The 19,006-nt window shown below is 40.5% G+C and overlaps 1 protein-coding gene across 2 annotated transcripts in view; it reads right to left on the bottom strand.

Moving 5' to 3' along the window:
* abcf3 (ATP-binding cassette, sub-family F (GCN20), member 3) overlaps window positions 1–19,006 on the bottom strand; it is a 102,566-nt gene that overhangs the window by 31,007 nt on the left and 52,553 nt on the right. For both annotated transcript variants that reach the window (XM_043702561.1, XM_043702562.1), the window contains 4 exons: window positions 18,524–18,583; window positions 15,233–15,289; window positions 9,290–9,312; window positions 8,636–8,691 (listed from right to left, as the gene is read on the bottom strand). In XM_043702561.1, the coding sequence (XP_043558496.1) occupies window positions 8,636–8,691; window positions 9,290–9,312; window positions 15,233–15,289; window positions 18,524–18,583 (196 nt within the window). The remainder of the gene's footprint in view (window positions 1–8,635; window positions 8,692–9,289; window positions 9,313–15,232; window positions 15,290–18,523; window positions 18,584–19,006) is intronic.

Below are 19,006 nucleotides of genomic sequence, written 5' to 3'. Positions count from 1 at the left end.
TATTGCTGTACAGCTTAGGACTGCAGCCTTTAATTTTTATTGCCTTCCCAAATGTTATCTACCAAATGATTCACTTCATCCTTTTCTGCATTACATCCCCTCCATCAAGGGTCAATCCAATTGATATACTCTTGAAGCTTATCACTATCCTCCTCAGTTTGCGATAATCTAAGTTTTCCATCATTTTGAAAGTTTAACATTAAGTCTAGGTTATTAAGCAAGATAAAGGAAAGCACCAGTCTTATTACTGGCCCGTGGGCAATCCCACTATGCATTTTCCTTCAGTCTAAAAAGAACCCATCATCATTACTGCTTCCTGTCACTCAACCAACCTGGCACCTACATTGCCCTTGCTTCTTTTATTTGATGGGGATCGAAATTGTGGTAAGCTGATTATGTGGCACTTCATCAGTTTTTGAAAGTCCTTGTACACATGACACCTCATCCAACATCATAAACAATTATTACCTCCATAACCTGTGCACAGTTGCAGCAGTGTGTATGAAGTACAGGTAGCTGATTCCCTGTCTAACAAGAATCTAAAAGGTTCAGAGGATATGGAAATCAAAACAACTGGTTCAAAACACAAATGGTCTACTTCTGCTCCTGATTCATATACGGTCTACTACAAACCGACCGACTCCCACAGCTACCTGGACTACACCTCCTCCCATCCTGCCCCCTGTAAAAACGCCATCCCATTCTCCCAATTCCAGCATCTGCAGACCTCACTTTCTCCTCCTGATTCATATACACTCATCAAAAGATTAAATTAGCTTGGTTCATGCTCACACTAACGGTATGTTCCAATGAGGAAGGAGGATTCTAGGAACGAGATAAGTCAACCGTTTTTAAACAAGAAAAAGTTAAGGATAGCATCAAATTGAAAGAAGAAAAACATACAACGTGGCAAAAATTAGTGGTAAGTAAGAGGATTGGGTAAGTTATAAAGGCCAACAAGGGGTGACCCAAAAAAATGAAAATAAACTTAGAAGGTAAACTTGCAAGCGATATTAAGATTGACAGCAAAAGCTCTTTAATTGTATAAAAAAAAGAGAAACCCAAAATAAACAAAATCTCCTCAGAGGAGGAGTCTGGAGAAGTAATAATAGCAGAAGAGTGGTGTAAATTCTTTGCAACAATCTTCACAGAAGATGACATTAATAACATTCTAAAGTTACTAAACAATTAAGGAGCAAAAATAGGCAAGGAAATTAATAGAATACCTATCACTAGAGAAAAAGTGCTAGGGAAACAAATGGGGCTAAAGACTGACGCTCTCACTATCTAACATGCTGATTATCTTTTGTCTCAATTAAGTCATCTCTTAACCTTCTTCTCTCCATTGAAAATAGTCTCAGTTCCCTCAGCCTTTCCTCATAAGACATTCGTTCCATACCAGGCAGCATCCTACTCAATCTCCTCTGAACCCTTTCCAAAGCTTCCACATCCTTCCTATAATGTGGTGATCAGAACTGTACACAATACTCTAGGTGCAGCCTTACCAGTGTCTTGTATAGCTGAAGCATGACCTCATGGCTCCGAAACTCAATTCCCCTACCAATAAACGGTAACACACCACATGCCTTCTTAACAACCCTATCAATCTGGTTGGCAACTTTCAGGGATTTATGCACCTGGACACAGATCTCTCTGTTCATCCACCTCCAGATCATTACTAAAAATGACAAACAGCAGTGGCCCCAAAACAGATCCTTGCGGCACACCACTGGTAACTGAGTTCCAGGATGAACATTTCCCCATCAACCACCACCTTCTTTCAGCTAGCCAATTTCTGATCCAAACCGTTATATCACCTTCAATCCTGAAACTCTATATTTTGTGTAATGGCCTACCATGTGGAACCTTATCAAACACCTTACTATACACCGCATCAACCGCTTTACCTTCATCCACTTGTTTAGTCACCTTTTCGAAGAACTCAATAAGGTTAATTAGGCATGACCTACGCTTCACAAAACTGTGTTGACCATCCCTAATCAAATTATGCCTTTTCAGATGATTATAAATCCTCTCTCTCATAACATTTTCCAATGCCTTACCCAAAACTGAAGGCTCACTGGCCTATAATTACCAGGGTTGTCCAGACTCCCCTTCTTAAACAAGGGAACAACATTAGTATACTCTAATCAAGTGTATCAAAGCAAAGCCCAATACTGTCCTTAAAGAACACAAAATGGAAATAGAAAAATTTTTAAAAATCTGGAATTGAAACAGTCTCAGTACAGTGACCACGAAATGATCAACCGTTGTAAAAGCCCATCAGGTTCATAAATGCCCTTTAAGGAAGGAAATTTACTCTCATCTGGTCTAACTTACATATGACTTTGGACCCACAGCAGCGTGCATGGTTATCAATTAGAACATAGAACAATACAGTGCAGTACAGGCCCTTCGGCCCTCGATGTTGCGCCAATCTGTGGAACCAATTTGAAGCCCATCTAGCCTACACTATTCCATTTTCATCCATATGCCTATCCAATGACCATTTAAACGCCTTTACAGTTGGCAAGTTTACTACTGTTGTAGGCAGTGCATTCTATGCCCCTACTAAGTTGAGTAAAGAAACTACGTCTGACAGCTGACCAATGTCTATCCCCCCTCAATTTAAGGTTATGTCCCCTTGTGCTAGCCATCACCATCCAAGGAAAAAGGGTCTTACTGTCCAACCTATCTAACCCTCTAATTATATGTCTCAAGTAAGCCACCTCTCAACCTTTACCCTCTAACGAAAACAGCCTCAAGTCCCTCAGCCTTTCCTTGTAGGACCTTCCCTCCATACCAGGCAACGTCCGAGTAAATCTCCTCTGAACCCTTTCCAAGGCTTCCACATCCTTCCTATAATGCGGTGACTAGAACTGTACGTAATACTCCAAGTGTGGCCACACCAAACATTCATACAGCTGCAGCATGATCTTATGGTTCCAAAACTCAATCCCTCTACCAATAAAAGCTAACACACTATGCCTTCTTAACAACCCTATCAACTTGGGTGGCAACTTTCAAAAATCTATGTACCTGGACAGTGAGATCTCTCTGCTCATCTACACTACCAAGAATCTTACCATTAGCCCAGTATTCTGCATACTGGGCTAATGGTACTCCTTCCAAAGTGAATCACCTCACACTTGTCTGCATTAAACTCCATTTGCCACCTCTCAACCCAGCTCTGCAGTTTATCTATGTCTCTCTGTAACCTACAACATTCTTCGTCACTATCCACAACTCCCCACAACAGCATTCTAAAATAGCCTAGCAAGTCCATTTTCATTACACAAGATTTTTTTCATGTCATCTTAGGGAAACAATATATGAACCTGTTTCTCTGTGCAAAAAAAGTTGAGCAAGGCTGATTAACTCAATCAAAACTGACATTTTGCCTATATTACAATAATAACTTCAAAATTTAACTGGCAAGAAAGCATTGCAACATACCAAGATCATGTATAAATGCAAGCCTTTTTTATTCAATTCCCTCATCATTGTTGATCATTCCTCAGACAGACACTTACATACTTGCCGTGTTTTATTATTGAACAGTGTAATTTTCATGATGTGGTGGTCAAATTTATTTAGCCTTTATTGAGGCCTTTAAGCATCCTGCAAACCCATTAGTGTATCAGTACCAAACAACTCAACACAGTAAGTTATTTTACTTAGACACAGGTCGTGCTATTGTTTGGATATGTATACAAACAACTACAAGCAGCATATCAGGAATGAGCTGCAAATGTTTAACCTTACATCCTAACCTACTTCATTTAAACTCACTGTTTCGAATAATGTCAGCTTTGCATATTCAGCACACAATCGTGTAGACCAGGTTCAAAATCTCTCACTTCCGCCACAATGAAATTGCCTAATATATTATTTTTCAGCAGCAGGCATACTTGTTTTCAAGAGATTCTGCTTGCCAGATAATAAAGTGAGTTTTCTATCTAAATGACCTGAACAGAATAAAAGACCTGTACAAAGCTCTTGCACTTTGCAATTATAATATTTTATTCTTCTTCCTGTCATAACCCACTGTATCACTTGCTGTCTGTTTAAAGCCCATTCTGAGAGACAACACTGCAGTTCTTTAGGAATGTCAGCCTTTGGATGAAACAAGAAACCAAGGTCCCACTGCCTGCTCAAGCACAGATTTAAGGTCAAACATACTCCAAATTATTAACAAGTTATCTTCATTCAACAAAAAATAATTAATTGCCATTCTTCTCGCAGCTCATTTAATTCAAAATGTCTGTTTCATTTGTTTACTACAAATATACTTCAAAGTAATTGATTGTGCACATAAAGCTGTTCAAATGCTGCAGCGATACTCAGGTGCAACATAAATGTGAGTTTTACTTTTGAACATTTGCCCCAAAACAATCTTTTATTTCTATAGTGCTTTTAAGATAAGAAAACATTCATGCAGGCAAGAGACCTTCCTGCTCCCATAGCTAATCCTGTTAACAGATGTCCTTCCTCAAATACTGCCTATCCATCATTCAAATTTGCTTTTCCTTAGCCATCTCTACCTTTGAGAGCCAGTGCATCATTTCCACCCTTAATTTACTCTCCAAAATTCTTCACGATGTTCCAACTCCACGTTTCTTGTTTCCAGTAACTCTGGTGAGCAACTTGTGAATTAGAAAAACAAGGGAGCCAAGGATTAATACTCATTGAACACCAATGGTAATGGCAGACGAGTGAAAAGAGAAGCTATTGGAGATGATTCTTTGACTTGGAATCAGTACACAAGAGTGGAATCAGATGAGAGCAATTTTAGTCTACAAGATGTTGATAGATTGCATTGGAAAACAATGGTGTGGTCATCCTATGTCAAAACCGAAGATGAGAAGGGTGAGGAGGTACATCATTTTGACTTTGATAAGAACTGGTCTAAAACTGTTGCTGGAGTGTAATCCTATACATGTAGGAATTCAACCATGGAGACAGAGACGTACAACACAGAAACAGACCCTTTGGTCCAACTCATCCATGCTGACCAGATATCCTAACCTAATCTAGTCCCATTTTCCAGCACTTGGCTCGGATCCCTCTAAACCTTTCCTATTCAAATACCCATCCAGATGCCCTTCAAATGCTGTAATTGTGCCAGCCTCCACTACCTCCTCTGGCAGCTCATTCCATATATTCACCAAAGCAGAAAACAAGGTAGGACTGATAAATTAAACTGCATTTACTTCAAAGTGAGAGGCCTAACAGGGAAGGCAGATGAACTCAGGGCATGGCTAGGAACATGTGACTGGGTTATCATAGCAATTACAGAAACATGGCTCAAGGATTGACAGGACTGGCAGGATACAAATGCTATAAGGAAGGATAGAAAGGAGGGGCAAGGGAGGAGGGAGAGTAGCGTTTTTGATTAGGGATAGCATTACTGTACTAAGGGAGGAAAAGAAAGGCTGGTGGGTGTAGGGAAAGCTGGATGACTAGAGAAACTGAGGGGTTGATTAAAAAGAAGGAAGCATATGTCTGGTATAGACAGGACAGATTGAGGGAATCCTCATAAGAGTATAAAGGCAGTAGGAGCATACTTAAGAGGGAAATCAGGAGGGCAAAAAGGGGACATGAGATAGCTTTGGCAAATAGGATTAAGGAGAATCCAAAGGTTTTTATAAATATATTAAGGACAAAAAGATAATTCTGGAGAGAATAGGACCCCTCAAAGATCACCATGGCAGCCTATGTGTGGAGCCACAGATGGGGGAAAGATACTAAACGAGTATTTTGCACCAGTGTTTACTGTGGAAAAGGATAGAGGAGATATAGAATGTGGGGGAAAAAGATGGTGACATCTTGAAAAATGTCCAAATTACAGAGGTGGTGGTGCTGGATGTCTTGAAATGCATAAAAGTAGATATATCCAGGAGAGCTTATGCCCGAAATGTCGATTCTCCTTCTCCTTGGATGCTGCCTGACCTGCTGCGCTTTTCCAGCAACACATTTTTAATACCCAGGAGCTGATCAGGTGTACCCTAGAACTCTGTGGGAAGCTAGGGAAGTGATTGCTGGGCCCCTTGCAGAGGTATTTGTATCAATGGTCACAGATGAGGTGCTGGAAGACTCGACGAATGCTAACATGGTACCACTGTTTAAGAAAGGTGGTAAGGAGAAGCCAGGGAACTATAGACTGTTGAGCCTGACATTGGTGGTGGGCAAGTTGCTGGAGGGAATCCTGAGGGACAGAAGATATATGTATTTGGAAAGACAAGGACTGATTAGTGACGGTTAGCATAGCTTTGTGCGTGGGAAATCATGTCTCACAAACTTGATTGAATTTTTTGAAAAGTAATAAAGAGGATTGATGAAGGCACAGCAATATACTTCAGTAAGGTGTTCGACAAGGTTCTCCATGGGAAACTGGTTAGCAAGGTTAGATCTCATGGAATACATGGAGAACTAGCCATTTGGATACAGCACTGGCTCAAAGGTAGAAGACAGAGGGTAGTGGAAGGTTGCTTTTCAGATTGGAGGCCTGTGACCAGTGATGTGCCACAAGGATCAGCGCTAGATCCACTAAGTTATGTCATTTATATAAATGATTTGATGTGAACATAAGAGGTATAGTTAGTAAGTTTGCAAATGACACCAAAATTGGAGGTGTAGTGGACAGCGAAGGTGGTTACCTCAGAGTACAACGGGACCTTGATCAGATGGGCCAATGGGCTGAGGAGGGGCAGATGGAGTTTAATTCAGATAAATGTGAGGTGCTGCATTTTGGAAAAGCAAATCAGAGCATGACTTATACACTTAATGGTAAGGTCCTGCTAAGTGTTGCTGAACAAAGAGACCTTGGAGTGCAGGTTCATAGTTCCTTGAAAATAGAATTGCAGGTAGATAGGATAGTGAGACGGCGTTTGGTATGCTTTCCTTTATTGGTTAGATCATTGAGTAGTGGAGTTGGGAGGACATTGGTTAGGGCAACCGTTTCCATGTAGAGGGTGGTGCGTGTATGGAATGAACTGCCAAAGTGTTGGAGGCTGGTACAATTACAGTATTTAAAAGGCATCTAGATGGGTATATGAATAAGAAGGGTTTAGAGGGATATGGGTCAAGTGCTGGCAAATGGGACTAGATCAGGTTAGGATATTTGGCTGGCATGGATGAGTTGGACCAAAGGATCTGTTTCCATGCTGCACACCTCTAGGACTCCAGGGTACATGTGTAGGCTTACACTCCAGCAAAAGTTTTAGACCAGCTCTTATCAAAGTCAAAAATGATGTACCTCATCACCCTTCTCGTCAGCAGTTTTGACATAGGATGACAACAGCATTGTTTTCCAATGCCTTCTATCAACATCCAGTATATCAAAATTGCTCTCATCAGATTCCACTCTTATGTGCTGACTCCGAACCAAAGAAACATCTCCAACAGCTTCTCTTTTCACTCTTCTGCCATTACCATTGGTGTTCAACAAGTATTAATCCCTGGTTCCCATGTTTTTCAAAATCACATGTTGTCCTTTATCAAAATCATTTAAAATATAGTTACTTTTCAACTGGATACTGATGACACCTGGTTCTACTTTATTATCACCCCTCACCATCACCTGCCAAAATATAGCCAATACCCAGTACAAAATGAGATCTTTCTTCCAGCAATATTTTGAGAATGCAAAAGATACTATCCTTGGCATATGTCACACATGCTGTCTTCAATCTCAGGCTGAACGAACTCATTCGTTACTTTGGTGTCAACAGTTTCAACCACCAAATTCACATTGTTACCGAGTTTGCCGACTTGCATCACTGTAACTTCACTCAACTTTGCCTCCATTCAGCTCATTTACTGCTGAAATCTCCAACTCCACTTTTGTTACCTTTGCACTTCACTCTCCTAAAACATTCCTGGCTAGCCTTCCATGTTCTACCTGGAGTGTATGCAGACTATTGTGTTGGGCACCCTCATCTCCTGCAGTAGAACCTTGACCATCTGTTAAAGCAGTCGTGCTCATAACACCTCCCGAAGATCAACGGGAGGACCATTTGACACATGTGGCATTCTCCATGAAGCTGTGTCTCATGGCATCGAAGCCCTGCACCTGAAGAACAATTCCAAATGAATAGACCATTGTGTTTGGGTGTATCTTTTGGCTTCTGCTGATCAAACTCAAAAGAGCAGCCAAACAAAAAGGTATACTTATATGTTCAAGATAGCCCGAAAGCATGGAAGGCACTGGCCGGAAGGAAAAACCCACTGAATGCCCAACATGGCACAACACAAACCGTCAAGGTGCTAGGCACAGCAGCTTGACCGTGAGGTTGAACTGTGGCAGAGGAAAGATAAAGAAGCCAACTTAGGACTGCGAATTCCATTTCGCCATACAACAAATGCAGTAAAACTTGCAAATACAAAATGGTGTTCCTCAATCATCTGATGATTCATCCCACCTGAGAGAAGTCAGTGATTCTGCAGTATGACGACCCTCTGCAAATTTAACATGGGGGTGGGGAAGAAGTGAACTGAGGTGGCTACAATACATTTTAGAAACTGCAAAGAAATTCAACAGCACATTACAAGTGAACCAATTCTCAATGTACTGGAGGGAATGTAATGTAAAATGGCATTGCTTTTTATCTTGGAAAAAAAATGAATGACTCACCTGTAGATAGTTTTCCAACCAGAGGATGGCTCGCACATCCAACATGTTCGTAGGTTCTAACAACAAGAAGTCACTTAGATTAAGTTTATTGGTTTCATTGAAATATTTCACAAACAAAACAAATTTAAACAGGATTTGACAAGCTTGTATGTTGCTGTCAAACAATAGCTCTCGCTACCATTTACAGAACCCACTTATTCATTCTTCATCCTCAAGTATCTCAAGAGGGGATTGTACATGATCATAACACAAGATTTTTCAAGAATATTCCCTACAGAAAAGGCTGTCTTCACTGGCCTTTTCCAGAGAGATCATTTGCTGTACCGTCCTCTTGGATTTGGGGTAAAGTGTGGAAGATCTGTTCCCTTAATAAACGGTACAGAATGAAGAACTGGCTATGCAAGAGGACTACAGGTGCAAGTGGTTTTACCATTATGGTTATAAAAGTCAATGTGCCATCAAACGTATAACAGTACTTCGAGAAAAACTACTGGGATTTTAAGGCAAGTCTACTTCAGGTACTGGCCAGATAGTGCATGTACACTAATTACCTAAGAGCAATCGCCCTTCAACCCAATTCATTAAATATCAAGAGTTCTGCAGCACTAAATGGTGCAATAAGATGCGACATGAACATCAGTGCAATTAACTTACCATCTAGTAACAAAAGATCCGGCCTGAGAAACAGAAAATGTAAAAACACACGATCATTAGTCAATTATCTAAATTGAGATCAAATTGCTTTTAAACAGTTCTAAACAGACCTGAACTTGAAGCCTGATCTCAACCTGACAGCAAGCAGAGTAGCTATGGCTTGCCTGGGCTGTCCAAGCTCCAAGATTCAGCACCTTTGAAGAAATGTTTTCAGCAAAACTATAAAACAACAAGGAGGCATGGCAAGTTGAGGTATCAAGTGAACTATTAAATTATAGGATAGAGTTCATTCCTTGATGCTATATGGTAGCACCAAGTAGAAATGACTTTCGACAACAACAGACTGTTAAGTAGCTGGTCCTCTGCATAATAATTAATTCAGCACAATTTCTTTGCTATTACAATTATGCAAAAACAAAAATGCACGTTATCAGGGAATTTGATAGTGTGGGACCAACAGCACGGGTCCAAAGGGTGCAGCCCTAAGGGAAGTGGAGTCACATGGAAGCCAAATCAGAAGGATGGCAGGATTCCATTCCTAAGGGACACTATTGAACCAGCTCGGTTATCAGACCATTCCAACGACCATTCAGAGTGAACTCTACTGATACCAGCCTTTTAGTTTCATGTAGATTTTTATTTCTATAAACAATTCAAATTCACAGTCCACCATGCTGTACTTCTCTAGTTTGCAGTCAGTCACAAACCACTACATTACTGAACCCTTGTACATGAGGGATCTTAGCAGAGTTTAACTTGTACTTTGTACAATTCAAAACCTAGAAAATTTGCAAGAGGAAAAGAAGCTATTCAGCCAAGTTTAATTTCATCTTCCTTTAACTGACCTGTATTGAGGTTTGGCAGCAACCGCATATCCTATTAGCTTAGAAATGTACTAAGGGTTTCTGATATATTTTACAACATTTTCAGGTAGTGAGTTCCAGACCCCCTACTACACTCTGCATAAAAGAATTCTCAATTCCTTTAAATCTATATTCTTTGTTATCTATGCAAAAGTAAATATGCCCCTAACATCAATTTTATACATTTCAATTGAATCCCCGCAGTCTTCTCTGTTCCAAATTTTTTAAAAATTCAGCCGCTCCAATCTTTCCTCAAAGTAACAAAGTCTTGTCTCTGCTGGAATTGCCTACTTGATGGAATAGGATGAGTAGAACTATATCACTAGTCAAGCGATAAGGAACTCAATCCAAGTGCTTGCTCCTAATTCCAAGGTTACATAGCATGATCTTGACCTTCCTGCCACTTAAATTTTAGATCCAGCTTGCTACTTTCTCTTGGATCCCATCAATGGTAACTTTTCAGACCAGTCTGGAATATGAGACTTTATCAAAAGGGTTGATAAAAGCTTTGTAGATTACATCAAAAGCACATTCATGTTACTATTTTGAACAAACTCCACTGTGAAACAGAAACTTAATCAAAGCCATATAAATGACGATTAATACTGATTAGGCCACTAGGTGATGCTGACTAGCTACAATTACTGTTTCTGCTTGTTTAAACAATAGTACATTCATTAGCTGTCCACCAACACCACAAAAAATATAGGACAAATTAGAAAATGATGATTAGAGCCTCCACTATCTCCTTATCTGTTGTAGCATCTTGGGACTCATCATATAGGTCTTGAATTTATCCACTTTCAGGGATGTTTGACCCTTTCATATTTTCTCCCTCAGTAAATTTATCCCACCCATTACAGGGAGAGCAAAACTGGTTCATATAGATGCCTGAAGCTTGCACATTAAGTCATTAAGACAACAAATGGATTTCCCAGCTTTACCTACTGATCACATTTTGCCTGAGTATGTGGAGGATTGGAATGCTTAGGCAAGCAAAAAAATTGCAGCAATGATGCAGGATAGGAGTGCCAGGCCGTCTACCTACAAATGATACATTTGGTTTAGGGTAAATAAGACTGAGGAGATGAGTGCATGGCTTGAAGATTGAGTACGGAAGAAATGGGGTTTGATTCATGTGACACTGACACCAATATTGGGAAAAGTGGGATCTGTATCACTGGGTGGTCTTTATCTGAATTGCACTGGGAAAACACTTCTTGCAGATCATATTGCTCAGGTGCTAGAACAGGCTTTAAACTAAATAAAACAGGGTGGGGAGTGGGGAGGAGACATCAGGTGAAGAAAGTACACAAAATCTAAAAGGAAAACATTGAGGTAATAGAGAATAGTAGAGATATTGAAAATGATAATCTGAGTATAGCGGTTGAAGGCAGCAGCTCATGATTAGCCTCTGAAGGGCAACTCGGGATGGGCAATAAATGTCACATACATCCCATGAGTGAATTTAAAGAAAAGAGAGTGTACCAATAGATAAGGGCAAAAGTTGCAAAAATAACAAACAGGTAAACTTAAAGGCTCTGTATCCGAGCACGCTCAACATTTTTAACAAAATAAATGAATTGTTAGCACAGGTGGACATAAATTCACAGTGACACGACTGAAGAGTTATGTCGACCTGAACATTGAGGTTATCCAACATTTTAAAAGGTCAAAAATCACAACACAAGGTTTTGGTCCAATAAGTTTATTTGAAAATACAAGCTTTTGGAGCTCTGCTCCTTCCTCAGGTGTAGTCCTCCTACTACGCCTGAGAAAGGAGCAGTGTTCCAAATGCTCACATTTTCAAATAAACCTGTTGGGCTATAACCAGGTGTCATGAGATTTTTGACCTTGTCCAACACCAGCACCTCCACACTATAACATTTCATAGATACAGGGAACCAAGTTAAAAGCATTGTCGGGAAGCTCTGTTAATCTAGGTCCTCAGTATGTAGAGTCATACAGTCGGTTTCCATGCTCCTCGGCACACCTCGTCCACATCGATCAGGTTTCCTTAACTGAACTAGCTCCATTTGCTTGCATTTGGCCCATGTCTAAACTGCTCCTATTCATGTACTTGTTCAAATGCCTTTTAAGTGTTATAATTGTACCAGTCTCCACCACTTCCTCTGGCAGCTCGTGGCATATATGCACCACCTTGTGTGAAAAAGGTCCCTTTTAAATCTTTCCCCTCTCGCCTTCAACCAGGACCTCTAGTTTGTACCCTTGGGAAAAGACCTTGCCTATTCACCTTATCTATGCCCCTCATGATTTTATAAATCTCTAAGGTCACCCCCTCACCCTCCTGTGCTCCAAGGGGGAGAAACCTCCAGCCTATCCAGCCTTTTCTTATAACTCAAACCTTGTTAAAACCCTTGTAAATCTTCTTTGCATCCTTTCCAGTTTAATAACATCCTTTATATTGTAGGGCAACCAGAATTGTATGCCATACTCCAAATGTGGTCTTACCAATGTCTTGCACAGCTGTAATATGACGTCCCAAATCCTGCACTCAATGCTCTCACTGATGAAGGCACGTGTGCCAAATGCTTCGTCACCAACCCTGTCTTAACTGTTAGATAGATGCTACTTTCAAAGAGCTGCGTATTTGCACCCCTAGGTTTCTCTGTTCAACAACATTCCCCAAGATCCTAACATTAACTGTGCAAGTCCCGCCCTGGCTTTTCTGTTAGTAACATGCAACATCTTGCATTTCTCAGAATTAAATTCCATCTGCCATTCCTCAGCCCAGTGGCCCAACTGATCAAGATCCTGTTGAATTCTTACAAAACGTTCTTTGCTGTCCTCTAGAACCACCAATTTTTGTACCATCTGAAAACTTACCAACCATGCTTCCTATATTCTCATCCAAATCATTTATACAAATGAATAGTGGACCCAGCACTGATCCTTGTGGTCACAGGCCTCCCAGATGAATAACAACCCTCTTCTCCCAATTTTCTATCCAGCTGAATAGCTCTCTGTGGATACCAAGTGATTTAATCTTACTAACGAGTCTACCATGCAGAGTCTTGTCGAAGAAATTACTAAAGTCAATACAGACAATGTCTACCACTCTGCCTTCATCTATATTCTTGGTCACCTTTCCAAAAAACTCAAATTTTTAAGACACAATTTCTCATGCACAATATCATACTGACAATCCCTAATCAATTGTTACTGAAAAGCTCAGGTGGTTGGCAGCATCTATAAAGAGAAATCAGAGTTAATGTTTCATGTCCGGTGACCTTTACTCAGAAGTGATGGTAATTAAGCATGTGTTGGTTGATATGCAAGAGATAGGGGGGTAAGGAGTAAACGACAGGTGGAGATTCAGCCCAAAGAGAGAAAGAAGGACAGTTCGAGAGACAAAGAAGTTGATAATGATCTAGCTAGGAAGGTGAATAGCTAATAGGTGATGCGCAATGGCAGGCTATAACAAGGCCCAGAGTGTTGGGTAGCGGGCTCAGACATGGGAGAGTTCAGGCCATACAATTATTGAACTTGATATTGGGTCCGGAGAGCTGCAGGGCCCCCAAGTGGAAAATGAGGTATTGTTCTTCCAGCTTGCACTGAGCTTTGCTGGAACACTGCAGTATACCCGAGACAGAGATGGTGGCCAAGGAACAGGGTGGTGTGTTAAATTGGAAGGCATCTGGAAGCTGAGAGCCTTTTTTGCAGGCAGAACGTAGACATTCTACAAAGTGGTCACCCAGTCTATGCTTCATTTCCCCAATGTAGAGGGGACCACATTGGGAGCAACAAATGCACTAGACTAGATTGTGTGAAGTGCAGGTAAAGTGCTGTTTCAGCTGGGAGGTATACTTAGGGGTAACCTAATAGAAGTTTATAAGATTGTGAATGGCATGGATAGAGTGTTAAGTATGAAGCTTTAATCTCAGGTGAAGGGATCAATTATTAGGGGACACAGTTCAAGGTGCAAGTGGGTCAGTTGAGAAGCAATGTGTGAGGCAAGATTTTCACACAAAGGGTGGTGAGTGCCTGGAACATGTTGCCAGAGGTCGTGGTGGTAGCAGACACAGTCGCAACATTCAAGAATCACCTGGATAAATACTTGAACAGGAAGGGAATAGAGGTATACGGAGCCTCTAAGAGAAGGGTTTTAGTATGGAAAGGCAAAAGCCTGATACTGTGCTGTATTGTCCTTTGTACTTACACAATACATGAGCATGTGGCATAAGAAATAACAGATCAAGATGGATAAAAAAATTAGTTAACTAATAGGAAGAAGACAGTTAAGAACAAATAGGTCTTTCTTGGGTTTGCAAACTGCAGTTAGTGGAATACGACCAGGATCAATGCTGGAGTTTCAATTATTTATAATCTGCAATAGTGACTTGTAATGACATACAGAGAGGTTATTGAGTAGGGGAAAAGTCAGCAGGTGCAGTACAATTTGGGAAAATGTGAACTTAGCCACTTTGGCAGGAAGAATAAAAAAGCAGTACCACTATTTAAATGGCTAGAGTTTGTAAAACTGAGAACTCAGATATATAGAGGTCTGGGTGCCCTCATATGTGAATTACAAAGTTAGTGTACAGGCTCAGCAAATGATTAAAAAGGCAAATTGAATATTTGGTGTTTATTGCAAGGAGATTGGAACACAAAAGTAGGTCGTTTTATAGCATTTCATTAAATACAGAAACTATGTGCAGGAGGAGGCCCTTAGCATTTCAAAGCAAAATCTAGGTGCAGGAGGAGGTCCTTTATGCCTGGTCTGCCAGTAAATCTGATCATAGCTGATTCTCAATTTCAACGTCATATTTGTGTTTTCTCCACATACCCTCAAATTACTTCTCGGTGTTTCAGGACAGGTTAATAAGTTTTTTTATGGACAAATCCGTGATTATCTAATGAAACTATTTGGACAGATTCCTCTGCCCCTCCAGCTGGAGCCTGTTCCATCACTCAATTCAGGTCATGTCTTACCTTTACCTGAACTCTGTTTACTTGCTTTCCTTTGATAGCCCTATTTAAGCTTTATGCATATCAACCAGCTAGCTTCCTAGCTTTAAAGCAAACACAAACTGGGAACCATACTGAATCAGCAACTTACTTGGCAAACAGTGCCCTGGCCAAAGCCAACCTCATCCTCCAGCCTCCAGAGAACTCCCTGAAACAAACACAAAAACAACACAGATTTAAAATAAAACTTCATCCTAACTTTAGGATAATTAAGGAGAGCTATACAGGTTAAGTGAAACATACAGAATACAGGTGGGAAGAGATCACAGACTTGGATGGTAATGTTGATGGACCTTTGGAGAGTTGCTTCAGTGCATCTTGTAGATGACACATACTGTTGAGACTGTGCTTTGTTGGCAGTGTGCGAATGTTAAAGGCAGTGGAAGAGTTACAAACCATGCAAATTAATTTGATCTGGGTGATTTTGAGGTTCTTGAGTGCCGCTGGAGCTGCACAAATCCAGACAACTGGACTCCATTCTGTTACACAGTGAGGAAGGTTATCAGAAATTGCAACAAAACCTTGATCAGCTGGGGAAGTGGGCCGAGAAATGGCAAATGGAGGTTAATATAGGTAAGTGTGAGGTCTTGCATTTTGGAGAGTCAAATCAAGGTAGCAGTTTCATGGTAAATGGTAGGGCCTGAAGGAGTGCAGTGGAACAGAGGGGACATTGGAGTTTAGGTGCAGAGTGCTCTGAAAGTGCAGTCACAGGTAGACAGGGCAATGAAGGAGGAGTGTTTTGAGAAGACTTATAGCTCAGGTTCAGGTTCTGGATGTAGATTTGCTCACTGAACTGTAATGTACCACCCCCTGAGAAACAGAACAGGAAATGTCATCACCACCCCAAAGAAACCTAAACACAAATAGAAAGCTAGCCATGCCACCTGGAGGCTCATTGATGATGTTACCTAGTATGATGACAAAACTTCTGAAAACGGAATTCCAGCTCAGTGAGCAAACCTACATCCATTGAAGGAGGCTTTTGGCACACTGGCCTTCATCCATCAAGGCATTGAGTATAGAAATTGGGAAGTTATGTTGTGGTTGTACAGGACATTGATGAGGCTGCACTTGGGAGTATTGTCTAGATTAGTGTGGTGCTGGAAAAGCACAGCAGGTCAGACAGCATCCGAGGAGCAGGAAAATCGACATTTCGGGCAAAAGCCCTTCATCAGGAATAGAGGCAGGGTGCCTGCAGAGTGGAGGTGTACAAGATTATTAAAGACATGGATAGGGTGAATGCACTCACTCTTTTTCCAAGGGTTGGGCAATTGAGGGCTACAGGGCATCAGTTTAAAGTTAAAGTTAAAGGGGAAAAGAATAAAAGGGAACCTGAGGGACAACTATTCTTTTCACAGAGAGGGTGGTGCATGTATTGAATCAGCTGCCAGCAGAAGTGGTTGAGATGGGTACATTAACAACAAGTTAAAGGCATTTGGACAAATACATGGAAAGGATTATAAGGATATGAGCCAATAGGGAAATGGGTTAGCGTGGATGACATTTTTGTTCAGCATGGACCAGCTAGGGCCAAATGGCCTGTCTCCTACTATAGGACTCTATGACTACTCTCTTATAATGCCTTGCAGATGGTAATTAGGCTTTAGAGAGTCAGGAGGGGATTTGCTCACCACATAATTCCTAGGGTCTGACCCCACCTTAGAGTCACGGTGTTTCAATGGCTGGTCCAGTTCAATGCCTGGTCAACTGTAATCCTCAGGATTTCTGATAGTAGGGATTCAACAAATGTCATGACGTTGAACATCACAAGGATGTGGTTAGGTTCTCTCATGTTGGAAATGATCATTACTTAACACTTATGTGAGATGAATATTAGTTGCCACATAACAGCCTAAATTTCAATGTTATTGTTTGCAAGGATATATACTGCCTTTGACAATGATTAAATTTCAAAGATTAATAATACAAGCAATTTTAGAAATGTAAAGTTTGTGAAATTTAAAATATAAATCACACCTTTGAACAGACTTCATGTTCCAAATAGGATAGCTGTCTTACAAACATTTGAAATTAATAAGTAACTTCAATTTGAGAGCTACATTAACCTTTTACAGACAATAGCCATGTCAAAGTAGTACAGGCAGTCCTCAGGTTGTGAATGGGTTCCATTCTTGAGTTGATTTGTCTGCAAGTTGGAACACAACACTGGCCAATATAAAACTGCTATCTGCTAGTGCAAAGAAATGTTCACATGTTGGATATTTAAAATTAATATCAACAAAACCCTGCACAAGATTGCCTTGTACATTGGGGATGTTTGTACATTGGGGACTGCTTGTAGTTAACAAATGGAGCAATGAATGAGTGACTGAAAGGGGATGGAATAAGTGCTCTCTATATTATTTCCAATACTGGTGATTAAGTTGCATGCGGAGATGTAAACTAGCCTGTAAATGCCAGCAAAATGAGGACAGATGTATCTTGGCATGAAGGAATTGATGCAAAATCAATATTACACAAAGTTGGATAAATTGTGTCTCAAGGGGTTTGGATAAAATTAGAAAATTGCTTATGATGTTTGAAATTGCAAGCTGGAGTTGTAACTGTCAATGTGAAATACAATTTGCTAAATTGGGAAAATTTGGCATTGAGATGGGCGATTTGGTAACCACTGAATTGGACAGAGCCACTCAAAGGAGGGACAGCAGGAAAAGAGAACACTTCAGCAAAATGTTGAGTGGAACAAAGGTTGCAGAAAACAGACATTCAGAAGGCTGAGCAGATCAAAGGAGTTTATGGAGAAGAGAGGCTAGATTAATTAGGTCAAGGAAATTGCCCTTAAACGAGGAAAGTATTTTAAGGAAGTTAAGAGTTAGAAAACTAGTTGGCAGCACCGTGATTGAGAGGATGGATGCAACTCTGGCAAGGATGCAGCACTTACCTAGCGACGTAAAAAAAAGTTCAACAAGGTGCAAACAACAAGTGTTACTTTGTCCAGTGACCCGACAGGCAATATGAGCATTTTTGAATTGTAAAGCACTGCCCGGTTTCTGCTGTGTGCCAACAAAAGGCTTGCTGTGATCAATTTCAATCTTGCTATTCTGACACTGCATCACTCATGATTACAATGATCAAGTATTTCATTGGTTGCAAAGCACTTTCTGAAATCTTAAGACAATGAAAGACGGTACAGAAGTACAAGTAGTTCTTTTTACTTCGACAGAATTGCTGCACTTTAAGTAAAATAGAAGAGGTAACTACCTGCATCGTAGATTACAATAAATAATAAATAGTTTTGACATAGACCAGTATGGATATGTCGTGCTTGTTTTCACTGATAATATACTGTTTGTTGATATTCTACAAGTATTAAATTAATGACTTATTAAAGAGAGTTTTTTTTCCGTACACAGTACTTTACCTGGTCATCTGTTGCTGCATCTTGGAACTGAACCCCAAACCAGCCAGAATAACAGACGCCCTAAAAAAAAAGAAAAAGACTATCAATATGGATGCAAATAAAGGTGTTTGGACTGGAATGTTTGGGAGTGAGATATAGGAGTGCACATGAGAGATGAATATGCCCAGTGAATTTCACAGGGAAAGAAAGGGGAATAAATTACCTTGTACATGGTTTGGACCAATATAATTTTGTAAGGCCAATCCTCCACATAGTCCAATCAAAACAGAAAAATGATCTGTTGGTTCTCTCAAAATTTTCAGCATTCCGTGACTTCTGAGTGGACATTCTCCCCATTTCTGCATGGGTTTCTGCCAGGTGCTCTGATTTCCCATAGTCAAAGATGTGCAGGTTAGGTGGATTGGTGTGGGAAATTACCCTGTTTTGTCCAGGGATGTGCGGGCTAGGTGGATTAGTCATGGTAAACGCAGGGTTCACAGGGTA

Source organism: Chiloscyllium plagiosum, chromosome 13 (genome assembly GCF_004010195.1).
Source record: "Chiloscyllium plagiosum isolate BGI_BamShark_2017 chromosome 13, ASM401019v2, whole genome shotgun sequence".
Taxonomy (NCBI): domain Eukaryota; kingdom Metazoa; phylum Chordata; class Chondrichthyes; order Orectolobiformes; family Hemiscylliidae; genus Chiloscyllium; species Chiloscyllium plagiosum.
Note: the sequence above shows the minus strand (reverse complement) of the source record. Positions and strands in the feature narration are given on the sequence as shown.